This window comes from Arvicanthis niloticus, chromosome 17, assembly GCF_011762505.2.
Source record: "Arvicanthis niloticus isolate mArvNil1 chromosome 17, mArvNil1.pat.X, whole genome shotgun sequence".
Taxonomy (NCBI): Eukaryota; Metazoa; Chordata; class Mammalia; order Rodentia; family Muridae; genus Arvicanthis; species Arvicanthis niloticus.
The window spans coordinates 17558776-17581629 of NC_047674.1; the positions used below are offsets into that span (position 1 = coordinate 17558776).

General features: G+C 46.0%; 1 protein-coding gene across 1 annotated transcript in view; it reads left to right on the forward strand.

Annotated features, from left to right (window-relative positions):
- Ngef (neuronal guanine nucleotide exchange factor) overlaps positions 1-22854 on the forward strand; it is an 89354-nt gene that overhangs the window by 16822 nt on the left and 49678 nt on the right. Inside the window, exons 2-3 of the mRNA XM_076914855.1 lie at positions 8610-8944; positions 12188-12302. Of these exons, the coding sequence (XP_076770970.1) occupies positions 8683-8944; positions 12188-12302 (377 nt within the window). The 5' untranslated portion in view covers positions 8610-8682. The remainder of the gene's footprint in view (positions 1-8609; positions 8945-12187; positions 12303-22854) is intronic.

The following is a 22854-nucleotide window of genomic DNA, read 5'->3' on the forward strand; positions in this document are numbered from 1 at the left end:
GTCCTGGAACTCACTCTGTAGACCAGGCTGGCCTTGAACTCAGAAATCCACCTGCCTCTGCCTCCCAAGTGCTGGGATTAAAGGCATGAGCCACCACTGCCCGGCTCTTTCCAGTCTTCTATCAGGTTCCTGCTTCAGAAATCCTACAAGCCACAGTCAGCTGCACTGCTGTGTATATCTGTACCTGCAGGGAACACAGGTGTGGGAACAAAAAGGATAAAATATCCTAGGATCCTTGAACCCTGTAACCACCCAGCTGGGACCCTCCTCCCCACAGGAACCTCTGGGCTTTCCCAGAATCCCCTTTGAGCCACCCCTCCCCTCTGGTATATGGTACCCACAGAAAACCAAAGCCAAATTCCTCCCTTCTTCTTCATCTTCTTATTTACTTTTATGCATTTACTTATTTATTAGAAGCAGGGTAGTCCAGGCTAGCCCTCTACTGTCCTGACTCAGTCTCCCAAGTGCTGTAATACAGGCATGTGCCCTAATGCCTATATGACTTTTTATTTTGATGTATAAATCATGACTATAACATTTTTCAAATATTTAATTTGCAAATAAAGATTGAACATACTCAAGATACACCACGCGATGATTCAATGCATATATAAATTGCATAGTGGTTGCTATCATCAAATCAATTAACCCATCCACCACTGCCTTTATCTTCCTCTAGACTTTCGAGTGTTGCCCATCTTATGACTGAGCCTGTGTCCTTTCCTCTTCTCTCATACCCAGATCCTGACAAGCAACCACCCCTCTACCCTCTGCATCTAAGACTTTGTTTTAGCTTCCATACGTGACTGAGCGGCATTTCTCTTTCTCTGTGCGTAGTTATCTTTTTCATCTTGCACAAAGTCCTTGAGGTTCCCCTGTGTGGCTGTCTTTTTTATTTGTGGTAGAGTATCCCGCTGTGTAGATGGACCACGTTTTTCCTGCCCACTCATCCATTAGTGGTTGTTGTAAGCCCAGAGCAACCTTTTATCTTTATAAATTGACTCAGGCATTTATCACAATAAGGGAAAGCTGAGGGACGTAGCTTGGTGACCCTCCAGCAAACAGAGGATACTGGGAGCTTTCCTGATATTTCTCATGGACTCAGCTTCTAGTTTCATTTCCTGACTCCTCCTGACCTGTTTCTTCCTTTAGCCTCTTCTGCTTCCACCACCAAATGCAAACATTTGTCCCTCTAAACCCCCAAATCCAGAATTTCCTAACCTCAAGCTCAGTACCCTTCAGTTCTTTGAAGAGCTGATTTCAAAAGCTCAGTACCTGCAGTTTTTCTGTGACTGTAACCTTTTGAGGGTTTTGTTGGTGGTGGTGATGGTGTTTTAAGTTTTACATTCTGCAGTTGGCCTGCTGGGCCTCCTGCCTGCCAGGCCTGTAGGCTTCCTCCCTCAAAGCCTTCTCCCATGTCTTCCTCCTCATCTCGCACACTGGCTCTGTGTCCTCGGACCTCTGCAGTTCCAGCTCCACTAATCTTCACTCTTGCCAACAGGGATGTCCGGCTTGTCCCTGCTCTCTGGTTTTGTTTCTTCTATCCCACATAACTCTGGCATCTCAATTCTTTCAGATAGGAATCTATTCAAGTTTTCCGTACCCGCTCACCAGGAAGAGGTACTATGCTGGCATCTCTTCTCTTGCACATGAATGTCCCCTCTGCTGCTGTTTCACCCCCTACTGTAGACTAAAGGGACTTGTCACAGACAGCGGCCAGGCGGTAGGTGCTAGCCGAGTCTAGAGACTGGGATGTGGCTTGGTTTTTAAACCTCAGTGTTTCCTCACCAAAAAGAGACATTGCTTACATTAGAAACTAGGATTGGGGCTGCAGTCTGGCGCAGGAAAGAGTGCTTGCTTAGCAGGCTGGGGACCTTAGGCTTCATCCACTGTAGGGCAAAACCCAAAGCACAGAGAAACTATAATTGCTAAGTCAGTATTACACAAACTGTTCTGGACCTTGTCACAAGGAACAATGTTCAACTTCAGCCTCTGCCAAATGTATCATCTATGTATCCATCCATCTATCCATCCATCCATCCATCCATCCATCCATCCATCTATCTGTCCCTCTCTTTCTTTCCATCTCTCCTCTTGAGTTTGCCTCAAAGAAAACTAGTGTCCATTCACTCTCCTTCTTCTGGAGCCAACAAGCCAGCAAGTACTGGTTAGGAAGGTTTTCATGTCCTGGCTTCCTTCCTCAGGTATCTGCTCAAGCATAGAAGAGTCCCCTCCCCCGAGCCAGCAACCCCACCTCACACACCAGAAAGAGAGTCTCAGGTCCCTTCAAGTATGAAGAGCACCTTCTGCAGTGGCCCTGGTCTTGGTTGTGAAACAGCCCAGTTTCTCACCCTTGCAGCTCTGGGCGTTCTCCCTTCTACATCCCAAGTCCACACTGAGTCTATAGGACCACAGGTCGTTAGGGCTTTCCCCATAGATAGGGCTGGCTGGCTTCCAGACCATACTGTGACCTCCACCCCCACCCCAGGTTTTTGTTTGTTCCCTGTTCCAGCCCCTTCCCTACTGCTAATACCCAATCTCTAAAGTTCAGCTTTTCACTTTCCCATCCCTGGGGATGTTTAATTCCCTCCTGTCTTTTGCTCCCTGAGATCCATCAGCCTCCTTCCTGGGCAAGGCCCAGCTCCACCCTTCTATGGACACCAAGGCTCTCTGTGTGGCACACAGGACACGGCTTCTACCCAGAACTTCTTGTAAGGGACTTTCATCCATACTGGAAATGTCACTTGCTTCTTTCTCTGCTACCTAAAAGCTTCCTGTCAAGTCCCAGACACTTTTGGCACCCCCTCCCCAAGACTTTGTTGTTGATGGCCCGAGGTAGACCTACCTTTTACTTGTGGGACAAAAGACAAGAATGGCCATTTCCCTTCCTCTTGCCTGAGTCATACTTATTCTTTAAGGCCAAATGTGCTCCTGCATGGTCAACATGCTGTTCTAGATCCCCTCTCTGAGGAGACTACTAAGGCCTCAGGGTTGCTCACTGAACGTGCACTCCCACACACACATTCCTGGTCTTCCTTGGATGGTTTATGGGCACAGCTTGAACAACTGACAGGAAGCTGTCTCCCACCTGGGGTCTCCCTCTGTGCTGAGGCCTCCTGTGACTGGCTCTTTACCCATTTCTTTCCCTTGCAACCTCTTGCTCCTTCTGGTGGTCCCTGTGAGTCTTGGAGGCTGAGCCTCACCTTTTTGGGCTATCTGACACCCAGAGCGGCCTACTGCAGAATGAGTTCTTTAAGTACTTTGTGTGACTCTGCTGAAGGCCCTCAGTTCTAGGGAGGATTCGTTCCCACGTCTTTACTCCCAGTTGAGGAGATGGAAAGCGATGATATGGAGCAGCCTGACTGTGTGCCTTACCTCCTCCTCCTCCTCCTCCTCCTCCTCCTCCTCCTCCTCCTCCTCCTCCTCCTCCTCCTTCCCTCCCCAGCCTTCCATTTCTCCAGATCTCCATCCACCTCTGACCTGTGATGTTCCCCACACCCAGCTACCGTGAAGGACAACAGCAGGTAGAGCTCACTTGGTTTTCTTCTCGATCTCATCTCTGCTGCAGTGCTGGGGTTCTGTCCTCTGGGGCTTTGCTTGAGGGTGACCCACAGGCTGGAAAAATGAATGTGCACAGAGAACCTGTCATAAATGCAGTTTGGGCTCCAGCAGGACCTCTTATGTCAGAATCTGGCTTTAAACAAGATCCCAGGTGATTTCTTGGGGAGTCTGAAGGGATCCGGGGTCAGGATCCCTGTCTGCTCACCGGGCCCTCTCATCTCACGTGATACAGCCAGGCCTGTAGCCAGCTCCCTGCCCCACCTGTAACCTTTCCTCCAAGAGACCTGAGCTCCCGGGCCTCTGACTCACCAAGAAGGCCCTGGCCCACAGATCAGCTCTGAGAGCCTTAACAGTCACTTTTGGCTTATGGCCTCCAAGCACCAAGGCATATAAATGATGGCCACTCCTGCCTCTGACTCATCCCACCTTCTCCCACTAAGGACTACAGTCTCCCCAACTGTGAGTCAGACACACGGGGTGTGATCCTGGCCACATCAGTTACCAATGATATGGCCTTGGACATGCCACTAGTGTGCTGGAGCTGCAGCTTCCTGCCTACAAGGGGAGGTTAGTGACTGTGGACCTCACAGGGTACTTGTGGGCATAACCAAGGACATTCACAGATCCACTGTTACTGCTACTGTAGGCAGCAGAGGTCAAACACGCAACACTGTGTGCTCTGCAGGGCGCCAACAGCAAACCCACCAATTCAAGTCCCATCCCCAAGGAGCAAGGAACAGGGAGGGATATAAGGATGTGTGTCCCAGGTCAGCAGGCACTCAGTGAATGTCTGCTGAGAAAATGGAAATGTCTCCCTCAGCCCTTCTTACCTCCATCCACAAATTTCTACCCAGAAGTCATACCTGGATCAGAAAGACCCAGGGCTCAAAGCTATTTAGGATTCTAAGGGAAACTTCAGGTGATCAAATAGATGGGCTGAGGGCTGTTGGACTTTCTAGCAGTTAGTGAGTTTAGAATAACAGTAACGACAAGATTCCAAACCTGGTTCTCTCTTGCCTGCACCGGTCCTCCAGTGAGGTATAAATGAGACTGACTTCCATATAGTTTTATAGATTATTTTTCTTTTGCTCTCTATGCCCCTAAAAGATAGTAGGATCTGGAAATATATTTTTCCCAGGGTTCACAGCTCCTGTCTCTTAGAGGAACTGGCTGGAATGGCTTCTGATCCACCCCTGGTCCTTGTCATTGTAGGAGCAACCATCGTGGCATCCTCAGCTTCCCTAGATCACAGATTTTTAGCCAGAAGAGACTGTAGAGCATAAGACTCACCCCACTCCCACCCATCTCCACCTAACCCTGCCCCCCAACACACAACAGACACAGTCTCCTGGGCAAGAAACTGAAGCCTGACTCCCCCAGTGTTAAGGCAACTAGATTTGGAGGGTTGAACCCAGGTCCTGGACCCTAGCTCAGAGCCCTTGGCAGTAAGTCCTGAGGGTGTCCACACGTCCATAGAAGCATGCAGTGAATACTGATGACCAGGAGTGACCAGACAATGGTGGACAGATTTGAAAATATGGATCAACAGGATGAAGAGATCACCTGTCACCTAGCTTTACCTCCATGGCCATCAGGAAAAGCAACCAGGAGGAAACCTTCAGTAACCATAGTTACCAGGGGCTGTGATGGGATGCAAGGGATCTCACTGGGACAAAGGAACTGGATGTTGACGGGGTACCCCCCCGAACTGTGCCCATTGATGAACTCATAAGACACAGCCTAAAAACAGTACATTCTTACTCTACGTAAATCTAGTTTCAATGTGTAAAACTGCAGCTTAAAAATGACATATAAGCCACTTTTCTCTCTGTGACAAAATACCTGGAAAGAAGTTAACTTAAGGGAGGAGGAGAAGTCACAGCAGCAGACATGAGCATGAGGCAGCTGGTTGGTCAGAGGGCATCCCCAGTCAGGAAGCAGAGAGCAATGAATGCTGCCTGGCACTTAGCTCCGCTTCTCCTTTTTATTCAGCCCACAGCGCCAGCCCATGGATGTTGCTGCCTCTATTTGGGGTGAGCCTAACACTAACCTAATCTAGACAACCCCTCTCAGACACGCCCAGGGGTTTGTCTCTCCTGTGATCCTGTCAAGTTGGCAGCTGAGATCAGCCGCAGCAGTGATGTTGCTATCTCCCGGTGATAATCGCTAGGGACTGAGTAAGTGCAGTCAGGTCCCCAACCTGCAGCAATACCTGGAAGAACCATTGTGAGATGAGCTAGCCTGGAACTTAACTTGCCATATAAACCATTCTAGCCTTGAACTCACAAAGACCCACCTGCCTCTCAGGTCCTGGAATTAATTAAATGTGTGTACGTACCACCACACCCAGCTCTTAGAAGGGCTTGATCTCTTGTTATTTTGACATAGCAACAACAACAACAAAATCAAACTGATGCAAGTGTAAGAATAATGACTTTGAAGCCAAGATGCCCAGGTTAGGGCTTCAGGACTCTGCCCGATCAGAGAAGAAAGATGGCAGCTAGGCAGTCAGTCCTGCTATGGACTTTCCTTAACCTGACACACTGAAACCAGCATGGTCTAACCCAAAACTGGCCCCACCCACATCTCTGACAGGCCTCATCATCCTGTCACCCTGGCTACCGCCATCAGAGCCCTGGCTGAGTTTTCCCCATGAGTCCTCATCCTGGATTCCTTACATCCCTTTCCTCTCCCAGATCCTGGTTCAGGTATCCACCTGCCACACCCCTGCCATACCTCAGCACGATCACTGTGCCACTAGCAGATACATCCTGGTATCTGCTGAATCAGTCTCTTCAAGGGCCTACAAAATTCAGAACGGTTTCTACATTGTACCACACCTAGACACACCTCTTCCATCCCCTGGGATCTCCTGCTTGTCTCAGATCCAGCTTTGAACTGAGCACACAGACTCAATGGAGGAGCTGGGGTGGGAAGAGAGGCAGTGCGGGCAGGAGAAGAGCGATGTCGGGATGGGTGATTCCTCACATGCCCCCATGCAGCTGCTCCACCTGAGGAAAGCTCTCAACTGCCAAGTCCCTGCCTTGTATTTAGCTATGGTTTTCATCCCAGCCCTCCATTTCTGTTCCCACAGGACAGAGAGACTGAGTTGCTCCAGATTCACTGATCCCTGCAGCCTGTCCCTGTCCCTGCAGCCTGAGTGTGTCTTCTCCACCACAGAGCCAGGGCAGGGTCCCCTGCTCATCTCTCATCTGGCTCAGACAGATGCTCTGTTCATTCTCTAGTTCTTGTCCGTGGCTCAGGAACACTAGCTTTTACTCCTTCACGGTCCCTGATGACCCAGGTTGATAGGTGTCAACTCTTCTGGGAACTCTTCTAAGGGATGGAACATGAATGATCTGACCTCTTTTAGCCACTGCAACAACCTTCTCCGGACACCTGAGTTAGCAGCATTACCCTTTGCTAGATGGGGACCTGGGGACCACACAGTATTTTCGTGGGTCAAGAAATGATGAGTTCTAGGATAACCAGGGATAGGTAGAGAAACCCAATCTCAAAAGTAAATAAATAAATGTAAAAATAATCTAAGCCAAGCGTAGTGGTGCACACCTTTTACCCCAGCACTTGGAAGGTAGAGGGAAGCAGATGTCTGTGAGTTCGAGGACAGCCTGCTCTATACCACAAGTTCCAGGACAGCAACATACATAGTGAGATTCTATATTGAAAACAAAACAAACAAAACAAGCAAACAAAAGAAATGATAACCAGGGTAGAAATGGCAGCTCTACCCCCCAGCTTCCACTCTGCATAACTCAGATGGCATTCTGATGCCTGGCCATGTTGCCCTGAGGTAGGCCCTTCCCCAGAAAGTCCCTGCCTCCTAAGCCCACCATGCAACTTGTATCTGCTTGGTTATGTGTAGACATGACTGTTCATGGAATGCAAGCTGACCTGCAGGCAGGTAGGGGAGAATGTGCTGTCCCTCTGTATGTGATTCTGGTGTGTGGGCTTCAGGCCTCAAATCTTGCCTTGGACAAATCCATTCTCCATCTCCAGGGAACCCCTAGCTCAGCTGCTACCCCAAGGATAAGGTGTGCAGTTGGGCTAGAGAGAGAAATTGAGTGAGAAAGAGTGTGTGGGCGGGTCCTGTGTATTGTTCCTACTGTCCCTGTTTTATAGAACAAGGTGTGAAAGTGCTTAAGTGTTCCTGAGTCTCTGACCCACATAGAATGCAATGGCAGCTCTGACCCCATGACCCAACAAACAGCTCCTGCATACTCAGCTTCTGTGCATGACTTTTCCACCCATAAAGTCTCCATGGCTTCACCACCCAGGACATTGTCCCACCAGTGTGGCGCCCATTCTCAAAAGACCTCTCAGGTCCCTCGGTGCTTCAGATCCCCATCCTGGTAGGAGGTGCACGTTGGGAGGCAGCTGGATTTAACTGTATAGTCCTGGGTCACTCTATTGCATCTCGCTTTTCCTGTTACAAGTGTCTTAGCTTGAATGATATGTTAGACAGTTGCCCCAGAGGGAGCTAGACCTATTTGACTCCAGCTCATGGGATGAAGCTTCTCATACAAAGAGGCTACTAGCCCAGCTGGACTTGGCAATCACATGATGGAAGGGCCCTGTCTTTGTGGAGTTCAACTTTGCTCAGACATAAATGGACCCTTGTGAGACACGCTAATGTCACTTCCTCTTGCCCCACGCCTGCCTTCCTGCATCTGCCCCGACTGTCCCCTCCCTTCGCTCTCCTACAGTACACTTGCTATCTGGTGCTCTCTGTGTCTAGAGTTACTCAGGAAATATTTACATGCAAGTTGGTTACACAAACCACTTGAAGCATTCTCCCTAAAGTGCCGCCTATGAATGGGGCAAGCAAGCCTCAATTACACAATGATACATGACTGCTTCCAAATGAGCGGTTTGTGCCGCGATTCTTATTGGCAAAGATGCAACTGCCGGTGTGTGCAGATAGATTATCCCAAATCTCATTAAACCGGAATGGAAAAGGATTCTATGCTCTGAATGCACCACTTAGCCCAATGACTCTAACTGATAACTGTTCTCTGTCTATTCTAAAGCACTGAAAACTGATGAAGTCAGAGAGGTTGCTGACCCCAGCAGTCCTGCTGAGAAACTGTGAGGTCCATTGCCATGGAGACCAAAACCTCTGAAGACTGGGGAAAACCTCAGAGGAAATCAGTGAGCAGCTCATGGAAAAGCAATCATGGTCCAGCTGAGATGAGGTCTGCATTACCTCCAGAGAACGGGGAGGCACCTGAGACTGGCGAGGAGACTCAAAATGAAGAACCCCGCCGCCTCATCCCAATCCAGAGGAATTCTATCTTCAATCGTGCTATGAGACACAAGCACAAGGCCAGGAGCATGTCTGAGAGGAGAGCCAGTGACCAAGCAGGTCAGTAGCAGGGGTACTTGTCACGTAAGTTATTGACACGAGTCTCATGCTCAGAGTCTCATTAAATGAAAGGAGAACAGAAGGCATTGGAAATAGTCAGGGGTGGATCCAGCAATGTGGACCACTTGAGGTCATTATCTAAAGAATTCATCTTCCCAAAGTCTGACAACACATGCTCTTCTGAGACAGTGTCACCTCAGGTCATACAAGACTATACATATATATGAAGATGGCACTGTCCACATCCTAGGTCATTTGGGCACACAAATATTTCCTATACTGTCCCTGTGAGTGTTAGGGTTTCTGTTGTCATAACTGTAAGTGAGAGTAAAACTTTGGGGTGTCTTTGCAGTGAGACCCCTGACTCTCTCATGTTGGTTCTGGTCACATTTCATCTGCTCAAAATATATATTTGTTTAGTAGAATAAAGTCCAGAAACTTTTGGCAGTGGGGCATGACACAGCTGTGGACATCTTTCCCCGAGGCAGACCACAGGGCTGAGAAGGGAGCATGCTGGGATTACAGAATGCGGGATAGCTTCCCAAAGCCTGGGCACGACAACTATCCTCAGAAAGTGTGCTATCCCTAGCGTGTTAGAGGTGCAACTCAGCTTCCGGACCAGAGGCTTTGATGACTATTCCGAAATAGTCATTAAACTCGGTATTGGGTACTTTGCAGCCTGAAGCCAAACTACTCCCAATACACATAAAATTAAAATATACAGATGTGCATACACACAAGTACATGCACACACACAAGAACTGTGCAGCCTAATGAAAACATAACACATATCCATCACATAGGTCATTTTCTATCTTCCAGTGCTCACATTTTTAAAAGTACAAAGAGGGACTAGAGAGATGGCTCAGTGGTTAAGAGCACTGGCTTGGGCTGGTGAGATGGCTCAGTTGTTAAGAGCACTGACTGTGCTCTTCCAGAGGTCATGAGTTCAAATCCCAGCAACCACATGGTGGCTCACAACCGTCCATAATGAGATCTGATGCCCTCATATGGGTGTCTGAAGACAGCTATAGTGTACTTACACAAAATAAATAAATAAATTCTAAAAAAAAAAAAAAAAAAAGAGCACTGGCTCTTGCAGAGATCAGGGTTCAGTTCCCTGCATCTACATGGTAGGTTACAACCATCCATAACTCTAGATACATGAAACATGGCAGCCTTTTCTGACCTTTGTGGGCACCAGACATCCATGTGGTGTGCATACATACGTACATGCAAGCCAAATACGCATACACATAAAGTGAAATAAATAAATCTAAAAGATTTTTAATGGCAAAGAAATGAATAGTTTATTGTCATAGTGTGTCTTATTAAATATAATAACACTTCCAAAATATTAAAACATTATACCTATACCTATATATATATATATATATATATATATATATATATATATATATATCCTGTACACACACATACACACACACCTTCACACACATCTGTAACCCCAGGACTAGGCAGAAGGACAAAGGTGGATTTCTGAGTTTGAGGCCAGCCTGGTCTGCAGAGTGAGTTCCAGCGAGCTGCTTCAGGTCCTTTGCGCACACTGTCTTTGAAACTTGTTGAGTGTTTTGTAGCGCAGCCCTTTGTATTAACTTGCTAAATTATCACTGGAAGTAAATACTTGATCTGGATTTAGATCTCATAAAATGTACAGTCAAAAAAGTAAATTTACATACTCATATTGTTCCAAATATTCTTAGAAGTTTCCCAATCATCAAACCGCCGCTCTGTTTGCACGTTTGGGTTTAAATTAAGCTGAATGAAATGGAAAATCTATTTCTACAACCATACCTAACCCATATCTCAAGTATGCTTCATGGATATTGGGCTTCATGTGGATAGTGGCTTTCCTATTGGCCAGAGCAGGGTGGCCATACATAGAAAACTACATGTAGCTACCAGATATGGGGCCACAGAGGTCTTTCCATGGTGGGAGAAAAGGTAGGTACATTCATCTGCTCTCCATTGTGATAAAATACTCAAGATAGATCAACTGGAAGGAAGAAAAGTATGTTTGGGCTCATAGCTGCAGGAAAGTTCAGTCCAGGGTCACTGGGATCCTGTGATTTTGGCCAGAGATGAGGCTGGGTATCTAGATGGTGGTAGAATCCTGTGAAGGAGAGTGAAGAGAGGGTGTCAGAGAAAGAGGGGAGAGAGGGAGGGTCTAAGAAAAGATAAGCTATATCCTGAGGAGATTGCCCAATACTGGCTTCTTCCCCAGGCCCACCTCCACCTGCGTCCATCAGCTCCCAATAGTGCCACCAACTGGAGACAAAGGTTTTAACATGTGAGCCTCTGGGAACATCCCATCAAAATCCTGAGGGTGGCACAGAGTTGTGTTCAAGATAAGGGTAGAGAAGGAAACAAGTGGATCAGAAGAGCTTCCCTGAGGCAAACCTGGGGGCACAAATGGAGATAAGAGCAGGGTCACCTCCTTCCCTGTCACCAACCCTGCCACTGGTGCTCAGCCCACAGAGATAAGTCAGTCTCTTTAGATACAGGTTGGTGGTTAACCTGACTCCTCACTCCTCACTGGAGTTAACTACACACAGCCACCTGAGGTTCCCTGACCCAGGGTCCATAGGGAACCCCGTGTCTGCTTCACTGCACAGGTGGGGGAGGGGACTAGGAGCAGATAACATGGCCCTGGCCACCAGATTTCTCTGATCTGTGTCCTAAGGACAGAAGACAGCACATACTCTGGGTTCACCACGCTCAGATTGGAGCGTAAAGGCACAGGACTCCCCCACCCCCTCTATTTCCTCTGTGGAACACATGCCCCTTGTGAAACCCATGGCAGCAGCTGCCTCACTGCCCACTGGAGTGAGCTCACTTTGAAAGCTTTGTGATCCCGTAAACATTAGCCAGGCTTGCACGTGAGCTTAATACCTTCCCCTCCCCCCTTGTCTCCCTTCCTCTCCTCCTCTGCCCTCTGTGTTTGTGTGTGTGTGTGTGTGTGTGTGTGTGTGTATATATATATATATATATATATATATATATATATATATATATATATGAAGTCGCTGGTATCATAGTTATAAGCTCCACTGCAGTGACACCCCAGGTCATCAAATACAGCACAAGGTATAGCAAATATCCCTTTGGGGAGTGAGAGGAGTCACCCCCACTCTGCCTTCTTCTCAGGATGACAGAACTGTCAGTAGTAGATTTGCCTGAGATCCATATTTTCTAACTTGCTCCATTTTTTAAATGCCACAGATTTGACAGAAATGGGGAAATCTGTAAATGAACTATTGGCCTTCAATCTGCCCCAGGGTAGATTGCCTCCCAGAAGAACACCAGCACAGAGGGACACAGGAGCCCAGGAAGCCAGGTGAGCCATGTAAGCCCAGAAGGGTTCGGGACTAAAGGGCTTAGCAGGGACTCATACCACCAAGTCTTCTCAGAGCTACAGGATGTTGCTTGTCATTTAGTCCTTTTGTTTTGATTTGAGGCTGGCCTCATTATATAGCTAGAGGGGTGTGTGTGTGTGTGTGTGTGTGTGTGTGTGTGCGCACGCTCACTTGATCGCAACCAAGTGTACATGTGCCTGCCCATGCATCAGCTTGGGTGTAATTAATTTTCAGAACTTTGTTCCTCCACTGTGGGTTCCAGGGATTGAACTCAAGTTATCTTCCTTGCAAGGCAAGCAAACACTTTTGGTTGAAGGATATTTGATCACACTGTGAACCCTGAAATTGTGCTGCTTACTGGAAAAACATATTTCTAGTTGTGGTATGGCTCAGCCCTGAGCACACAACTTTAATCCCTCTAGCTGGATTACAGACTCACCCTTAGTCCATACCTTTAATCCCAAACAAAGGAGGTAAAGTTAGTTAGTAGAAGGAAGCACTTATGTTCAAAAGTGACGTCTAATTTATGTGGCAGACAGAGTGACGAATCAGAGAAAGATTTAGTAAAATAGGATGTGCCCAACTCTCAGGAGAAGAGAGAGGAAAGGAAGCTACTTTAGAGAGCAGTGCAGAAAGAAGCAGGCAGGCAGTTTTACCACGAGAGTTGTACAGAGACAGGTTAAAAAGAGAACAGGCTAGACACAGGTGAGCCAGAGAATGAGAAGGAGCCAGAAGGTTAGAACGGATTGCTAGGGTTAGTCTGAGGCCAAGCAGAGCAATACAGGAGAGGCCGAGAGAAGCCAGACTGATCCAGTCAGCTTGGAGAAGAGTTTGAGCCAAAGAGCTGAGTTGAATCAGCCAGCCAGAGCTCAGAAAGAACTAGGAGGGGTGAGTTTATTCAGCAGGAAGTCTCAGAGGCTGAGAACATTCTAGGCCTAGATGAGATTGTACAGAGGCTACAGCTTCCAGGACTAAGCCTAGGTTAGACTGGGGCAGTAAGCCTCGGAGACAATTGCAACAGGAGAACAAAAGTTACATTTACAGCTTTTACCGGCTGAACCATGACCTGGAAGTCTTGATCCTCCTGTCTCTATCTCTCTAGTGCTGAGATTCCAGATGTGCACCACCACATCTGGCTCATGTGTTCTGGGGAACAAATCCAGGGCTTCTCCGTGCTAGATGAACACTGTGGCCCAAGCTATGCTCACAGCTGCTTGGTTTTACTTCTCTTACAGCAACTTGATGGCTTGTGTTTTTTCAATCCACAATTTCCTTTTGTAAAAACTATCTATTCTCCCACAATATAGGAATTTGGGGATGTTATGTACACCGAGGAATAGAAAAGGAAGACTACGGTGCCACTACCCTAGAGAGGTGTTAATAAATTGCACATGTGCTGGGTCTTTTTCCTGTGCATGTTATGCTTGTTTTCCCTCCATAAGACAAATCTTACTATTCAATTTTTGGTTGTCTATTCATTTATCACAAACTCCTGTGTTCTAAATAGATTTCTACACAGGTATGGAACAGCCAGCTATACTGTGTGATGGGATTTCAATGTGTTCACTGGGCTCTTGTTTGTTGGGTATTTGGATAGTCTATTAGTTAGAACTGATTTTAGCTCTGCCCTCCAAGCTCCAGGGGCCATCTTTGGAACCTAAGGAGCCTGCCCCTAGGCCCAGAAGTCAGAATTTTAGACAGAGTTTCTATTGCTGAGATGAAACACTATGACTACGCAAGTTGCAGAGGGAAGGGTTCATTTGGCTCATGCTTCCAGATCACTCACTCTTCATCATCAAAGGAAGGCAAGACAGGAACTCAAGCAGGGCAAAAACTGGGAGGCAGGAGCTGATCAGAGGCCATGGAGGGATGACTGCTTACCAGCTTTCTCATATGGTTTTCCCATATGAGATTTCTTACAGAACTCAGGACCACCAGCCCAGGGAACGGCACCATTCACAATGGGCTGGGCTCTCCCCCATTGATCACTAATTAATGCCCTGCAGGCTTGCCTGCAGCCAGATCCCATGGGCAGATTTTCTTAATTGAGGTTCCCTCCTCTCAAATGACCTTTTTGTCAAGTTGACATAAAGCTATTTAGCACAGTAGTACTTGTAACAAAAAACAAAAACAAACAAACAAACAAACAAAAAAACCCACATGACCCAGTTCATCACAATGGGTGCCTATTTGGCTCCTGTGTAAAAGAACTCTGAAGATCATGACAGAGGTTTTTTTGTGCCTTCAGGGACCTAAGTTACTCCTAGCATCCCACTCTGTCATCTGTTAAGATGGCTGCCAGAGCTCCAGACGTCACAGCTACAGTTCAGGAGGGAAATGGGAGGGGTGAGTGGTTCGTGTTAACTCGCTGCCTTTCTTTCTAAGTGGATTCCTTGAAGGCTGACCCACTGACACTACTTGCACCTCATTGGATACTCATTGGCTCAGTGGTTTACATTGTGTGACACTTCCATTTGCAAAGGCTATTGGGAAAGGAGTGGTTTCATGCCAAATCCGATTTTCTGCCTCTGTGCACTGGCTTTCATTCTAAAACATCGAGGTTTCTCGGTACTGCTCTAATTTATATCTCCGTGCTGACCATGAGGTTGAGTGTGTTTCTATGAATTTACTGGTTCTCCACTGACTTTCTTTTGAGTGGTGCCTTGTTCGGGTCATTTGCCCATTGCTTGTGTATTTATTTTTATATTTGTAGTTCTTTATTTGTCAAATTAAAAAAAAAAATCCTTGGCCAAGCCAAGCATGGTAATCATGCCTGTAATCCCAGGACTCGGAACACAGAGGCAGGAGGATCACCATGAATTCAAGGCCACTTTAGCCTATGTAGTGAGTTCTAAGACAGTCTGAGTACAGAGTGAGACCTGGCTCAAAAAATAAAAAATCCAAAGTAAATCAGAATGTTCTTGTCCCAAGATGTCCACTGCAAACATGTCTACCCAGGTATCATCATTTTCCTGCATTACAAGAAGCATACATTTTAAATTTTGCTGACATTAACTTAGCAGTGGTGTTCTCTTATGACTCACCGTTGTGTTTGCTGTTTATCAAATACCTAGCTTCCATAGCCCTTCATACCTCAAGTTCTGCATCTCTGTCTCTCGGTCCATATGGCCACCCAGCTGCTTTAGTACCATTTACGTGAACACCTTCAGCTCCCGTCAGTGAATGATATCCTGTCTCTTTCTTTTTTATTATTTTATTTTATTTTATTTTATTTTATTTTATTTTTGAGACAGGGGTCTGGCCTTGAATCCACTACACCGTCTAGCTTGACCTTGAACTCATGACATTCCTGCTTCAGCCTCCTAAGTTCTGGGATTGCAGGTGTGAGCCACTATGACCAGTTTGTTGATGTTTAAAAGAAAAGCTCCACACTGTGTGCACACGCACACTGTGTGCACACGGGTGGGTTTGTCTCTAGACTTCTCATTGGTCTCGCTGACTGCCCTTATGCCAGAACCACACTGTCTTCAGTTCTGTAGCTTTGTGAGCCCTCCTACACCATTCTTTTTAAAGACAGGCCTGACTATTTTAAGTTTTGTGTTCCCATATAAATTTGAGAATCAGGATGTCAATTGCTACTCTCAAAAATATGCAGTTGAAATTGCATTATTCTTCCAGATAAATTTGGGGATCCTTGACGCTTTAAATTGTTCAGTTCATGAATATATCCCAACTTATTTAGTTTAGATGCTTTAAAAACTAAGCCAGTATGATTTGTAGGTCTAGGGTGTATTTTATACATATTTTAAATTCTTGTATGTGTTGTTCATATATGTATGTGTGTTCTGGAGTTTATGTGTATTCATGTGTGTGACTGTAGGTGTGTGTACTACCGTGTTCCTGTGGAGATTAGAGAACCACCTGGGGTATCCTCCACTTCTACCATGTTTAAAGCAGAGTCTCTTGTTCACCACTATGTAAGCTGGGCTAGCTGGCCTGCTTACTGGCTTACAGTGATGGCTTACAGCAAGCTTGTAAGGATTCTCTTGTCTCTGCATCCCACATCTCCATGGAAACACTGGGATCACAGAAGTGCATAACTGTGTCTGGCTTTACATGGACTCTAGGGACCTGAACTCAGGTCCTTGAGCTTGCATGGAAGGTGTTTTACCCACTGAGCCATCTCCCCAGCCTGGATTTATACATATTTTAATTAAATTTGTCCCTAGCTATTTTCTTGCTTTAAAAAAAAAATCTTATTTTTATGCTAGTATTTTCTATGTCTGTTTTTAAATTATTTATTGATGAACAAAACACATTGGTAGTGCATAAAAATACAGTTATCTTGGTCAGATGGGGAGAAGTGACAAACTCTTGCACATTTACCTGGTGTTCCACGACACTGACAGATTTGCTTATTCTATTTTTTTTTATGTCACTGTCTTAGTTTTGGTTGCTATTGCTGTGACAAAACACCTTGACCAAAAGCAAGTTGGAAAGGAGAGGGTTTATTTAGTCTACAGTTCCACATGGTTGTTCATCACCAAAGGAAGACAGGGCAGGAACCTGGAGGCAGGAGCTGATGCAGAGGCCATGGAGGGGTGCTGCTTACTGGCTTGCTTCCCCTGGCTTGCTCAGTCAGCTTTCTTTATAGAACCTAGAACTAGCAGCTCAGGAATGGCAGCACTGACAATGGGCTGGGTCCTCCTCAACGGACCACTGGTTGAGAATTTGTCCAATAGCTGGATCTCGTGGAGGCATTTCCTCAACTGAAGCTCCTTTCTCTGTGATGACTCTAGATTGTACCACGTTGACACAGAACCAGCCAGTACAGTCCCTTTAGGTTTTCTATTCTCTGAATCTTACCCTCTGTGAATACTGTCTAATTTCTCCTGTATTTTGGGACTCTTCGGGGGCTCTCGTTTTTCCTAACATTTAGCACAGGCAAGTAAGCCCTTGATGTCAATGCTGAATCAATATAGCCACGGCAGACATCTTTGTTCATTCCCTGCCACGGGGTGCTTTGATGGCAAAGATCAGAAACCCATTCAAACTCACTCAAGTAATTATAGAAAGATCTCAAAGGATCAAAGTCTAAGAAATGAAGCCTATCTCATCAGGAACCAGAAACACCTGGTCAGTTTCTCTGGGGCCCTTCCCCCTTACCTCTCTTGTGAACTTTTTCCCACCTTTGGGTCAGGTATCTACCTCTATGCTGATTAGGTAAAGGAACAAGGGAGAAGATTAATGGGCCATCCCCACATTATCAGCAGGACCTGGGTCTGCAAGCCCCTAGGAGAGGGGCTAAAGAGATGGCTTGGTGGTAAAGAGATGGTTCAGTTTCAAGCAGCCACAAACAGTGGCTCATCAATACCTGTAACTTCAGTTCCAGGGGATCTGATCCCGTTCTTGCGTCTGCAGGGATCCACACATGTATGACATATATCCATACCAATACACAGATATTTCAAGAAATAAATCTTGAAAGAAAAAAAAAGTCAGGGAGAGCCAGGCAACCCTTGGTATATCTAGTGTCATTTGTTAGGGTTTGGATCTCACACACGGGAACACTAGAGAAAACATGCACGAAGTAAAAAGCTACAGATTGAGGTAGGGACAGGAGGGACTCCAGGCTGCAGATTGATTAGAGGACTGGGGTCTTCAAAATGGCTGTAAGAACCACAGGCCTTTAGTCTCTGAAAAGCTTGGGTGGTGCTGATAAGAGGCTTGCATCACTTCCTCACAATCAGTACCTATCCACCAGGTTGTTCAGCCAATGTATCAAGTACTCTTCCATGTACTGAGTTACAATGATGCTCGGTGAGGTGGCTGGAAGGAAGCACAGATGAGGCAGAACACTGCTCCTTACAGGGAGATATTGGAATGGAACTTTATTTGTTGAGCTGATTATAACACATCATTATTAGAATCGGTGTTGTGTGACTTTTCCAAGAGAGTATATTTCTATTCACTGTGGATACAGAGGGCAAAGGTAGATCAAAGAAACGATTCTGCTGAGTCCAGTGTGGTGATCCAGTGAGTTCACTGAGGTTACTTACAGGAGCATGAGTCAGGAGTTACTAGCAAGAACACATGAGTGACAGGTAAAAGCATCACAGCAAGTCCTGTTCCAGCATGGGCAACAGCTCACAAAACTGCATCGTTGGAGTGCCCCATGCAAGCTATGGGCAGCTACACCACCAGAGGCTCTCCCGTTCCTGCCAGCTTCCAGCCATGGCTTATTGCTTGTGTAACTTAACTAGGTGGAGTCAAGTCCCTTGATTACCATCCACTGATCCATCTCAAACAGAGCCACTGCTGTGCATTTTCTAGCGCCACTAAGGAGTCAAGTGTGGCACTGTGAGTCTGAATTTCTGAATTTCTGAAGCTGGACAAGGACCAGGTTCCATATTGGAAACCGTTTCCATGGAAACACACAAACGGCACAAACAGTTACTCTGGCGGCAGCTTGTTCATCAGTGCTTGCTCCAGTTGTTGCTACAAGAGAGTCTTACAGTAACAAAGTTTCTTAAAATAAAACACAACGAAAGTGTAAACAAGCCCGGAGAGACTTAAGAAGTCGTATTAACTGATTGCAATTAACTGATTTTTAAAAAAAAAAAATAAAAGATTCCTTTTTCAGCCAATACACTATGGACCAGGGATGGGGGGTTAGGGAGACTGTCAGGAGTGGGGATAAGGGATGGAGTGTCAAGGGTTAAAAGACAAGCAATTCTGGACACGGGTCAAATATTTCAAGATGCTAAGAAATGGTTGTTTATTTCCTCGGACACTCTCATGATATGACAGTTATTTTTTTCAGCCATGTGTAAGTCTTTGCATCTTTTGGAGAGACACCCTGAAATATTTCAAATGGAACAAGATGATGTCCAACAGTTGCTCCAAAATACTGCATGCTGAGGAAGCAGTGGGAGGAGTGGAGATAAAGCACAGGCCCTGAGCAGGTCTGCGGGGGCCTGGGGTGCGTGTTTGAGACATTCCTCATACTTTCCTGTCTTCTTGAGTGTGTTTGAAAATCTCCATAGTAAAAAGTTTGAGGTCTTTTTTTTTTTTTTAATTAGGTTTAAATTTTGAAAGCTTTTAAAATTGTTGTTTGTTTATCGGTCATTCTGGGCCAGAACTCACAGCTCAGGGAACTGGGTTACATGCCACATCCTAAAGCTGATCTGGAAAAAAACAAAACCTTAGAAAAAGAAAAGCAAACGGCACAGTTTTTTTTCAGAGAAGCTGCCCAGGTCACGAATCCCTGATGCCTGCTTTCTTACGGTGCCCATAACCACCAGCCCAGGGATGGCATCACCCACAATAGCCTGGGTCCTTCCCCATCAATCACTAAGAAAAAGCCTACAGTTTTGCCTACAGCCAGATCTTATGGAGGCCTTTTCTTAATTGAGGTTCTCTCCTCTTAGATGACTTTAGCTTGTGTCAGGTTGACATAAACTATCCAGCACAGAGGACTTGCCATCTATGCCTTATAGGTCACTTCCACTGCCAACTGAGATGATGACCATTTGCCTGCTAGGACATACAAATCAGTCTTCTCCGTACTATGTGTCCACATGGAAGCCAACCGAGTTCCCCACATGGGATGCCCCTTTTTGTAGACCTCTAGCAAAGCACCAGAAGATTCCCAGACCCTCAACTGTGAAGACTAAAGGGCGGGTGGGTTTCACCTATGAACGTCTATTTTTACACTGTCTGTGACTTACATTCCGCAGCTTATGGTGCTAATTTCATATACTTTTGACAGCTGTGTCTTCTTTGCAGAATTTTCTCTTTTTTTTTCCTCTCTTCCTGATGTTGAAGAGACATGCTTGCTCTTTTCCACAGGCCTTAGAGATATAAGCTTCAGAAGATCAAGTACCTCTCTCTCAGGTATGACCCTGGAGGTGAATGGGTCTTTCTGGCTGTCTGTACCTTAAGCCAGGTGTGGTCAGTGAACAGACAGGGGCTGAGAACTGCTACTCCTCTAATGGAAATTTCTAGAAGACACAGTCTATTCATTCCCTTTGCCATGTAGTAAGAATTACACAGGCTGGACAGAAGCTCTGTGGTAAATACTGTATAAAATGGGAATGCTAAAGCAACCCTGTAACCCCGGCACTCCAGAGGCAGGAGAAGGAGCAAGAGATCAAGGTAATCCTGGACTGCATAGTGACTCAGAGGCCAAAAGCAAGCTGGGCAGTGGTAGCGCTCACCTTTAATCCCAGCACTTGGGAGGCAAAGACAGGTGGATCTCTGTGAGTTTGAGGCCAGCCTGATCTACATGCAGATGGAGATCTAGGACTGCCAGGGCTCCATGAGACAACCAACCTTTCACAAAAGAAAAGCAGACTACAGCTTTGCTCAGAGAAGATTCCAGAAGTAACAAATCTGTCCTTGTAACAGTTAAAAAGATTCTGGACGCAACAAGGCATCCTGCTCCAAGTGCAAAGCCTCCAAATAATTATTGAAAACACAAGATCTCAATGTGAGCAAAGCAGCTTTCCTTATGGCTGTGTTCAAGTACCAGACAAAAGCATCTTAAGGAAGTGTTTTCTTTGGCCGCAGCAGAGGGGGTACAGTCCATGGGGAAGGCATAGAGGCAGGAGCTTGGGACAGACCGCTCATATGGTGTTTGCAGTCAGGGAGTAAAGACATGAATGAGTGGGTTCAGCTCACTTTCTAGTTTTGTTTGTTTATCTTTTTATTTTTGTTTGTTTTTAGGACAGGACTCAGCCTAAGGAATGGTTCTGCCCACAGGGGAGAGTCTTCCTACCCCAACTAACCAAATCTAGATAATGCTTCATGGACATGACCAGAGGGTTGTCTACCAGGAGATTTTAGGTTCTGTCAAGAAGGCAACCAACATTAACCACCACATACACATACACATGAAGGAAACTCCACATACCTTGGGGCAAACCCAGAACCAAAACTGGAGTCTTTTTCTCCAGCCTTGGGCAGATGGCCCTCAGCAGGTTACAGGGATACAAAGGACTCAATCCTACATCTTAAACTTTCATAAAGATGTTCATGCCAATATCAACAGTTAAGTATCTTTCAGTTTAAAGGAAAGGGTGTGTGTCAACCCTTCTCTGGCTTTAATTTTTTATCATTTTAGTTGGAAAGCTCAAATCAAAGCTATTTGAACACCATCAGATTCAGTACACTAGTCCCTGGTCAAAGGCAAATTGTTCAATGCAATTGATCACTGATTCAACACTTTGCAACAAGAAGATGGCAGGCTCAGAGAACAGAATAGATAGTTGGACATGGTGGTATACGCCTTTAATGCCAGCACTCAGGAGGCAGAGCCAGGTGGATCTCTCACAATCTCACAGAGTTCAAGGCCAGCCTGGAGTTCCAGGACATGGGGGGCGGGGGGAGAACAGCTGAAAGCATTTTCCAGTAGAAATGGTCTTGTGAGAGGGAAGAGTAGATGGCTAAACACGAGTCCCATATTCAGAGAACCCATTGCTTTTTGTCTGTCTAGATTGAGAATGGAAATTCCAGGGAAAGTTATACAAAAAAACAAAAACCAAACAAAAACCCCAAACCCACAAAAAAAACCAAGCAAACAACAACAAAACAACAAACAAAAAGCAGGTGAACCCCACTGATGGAGAAAGTTTATGACTTTGAAAATATTATCAATGTGCAGAGGGATGGATAAAAGAATGTTCTAGTCAAGGGTCTACCCATATTGCAGTGCACACTCAATAATGAAGTCCTGAAGCCAGAATAACCTAGATTTCTCTGTCTCGTCAAATGCTGTGGCTCTTACATATGTTTCATAACTCTGGAAATGATAAGCACATTTCTGGCCCTTGTTGGTGTTACTCTGGCTGTTTTTATTGTCAACTTGACTTTTTAACAGGGTCTTATGTAGCTCAGGATAGGTTTAAAGTCAGTACGTAGCTAAGGATTCAGGACATATGTAGGACAGACATTAATTTCGGGTGTCTTCCTTAATGTCCCTCCATTGTCTCTCAGTAAACTGAAGCTTAATAACTCAGCCAGATTCCAGGAACCCTTCTGTCACTGTGTCCCCACCCACCACTCTGAACTAGTCTTCTAGGTAGATCTGGCACACCCAACTTTTTTAGGGGTCTGGAGGATTGAACTCAAGTCCGCATGCTTGCTCAGCAAGCACCTAACTACGCCATCTTGTCAACCCTTCTTGCTGTTGATTTTGTTTATGCCTCAAGATAGGGTCCAACTATGCAATCTTGCTTGGTGTAAACCAGGCTGGCCATGAACTCATAAACATACACCTGCCTCTGCCTTGAATTAAAGATGTGTGCACCACCATGACCAGCTACTAGCCATATTTTTAAAGACCTGCCCATATCACGAGGCAAACAAACTTGAGGCTTTAGCCCCACTCTCTTACCTCCTCACCTCCCCTGGAGCCCTGCTGAGGCCCTTCAAGGCTTCGTAGCTCACACCTTGGAGGACTTGGGTCCTCTTCCTGTGCTGCACCAGGCCTCTGGGCTACATATAGGAACCAGATCATCTTCCCTTTTCCTCCAGCCTTCTCCTCTTGAAGAAGTGTAGACAAGGAGCTAC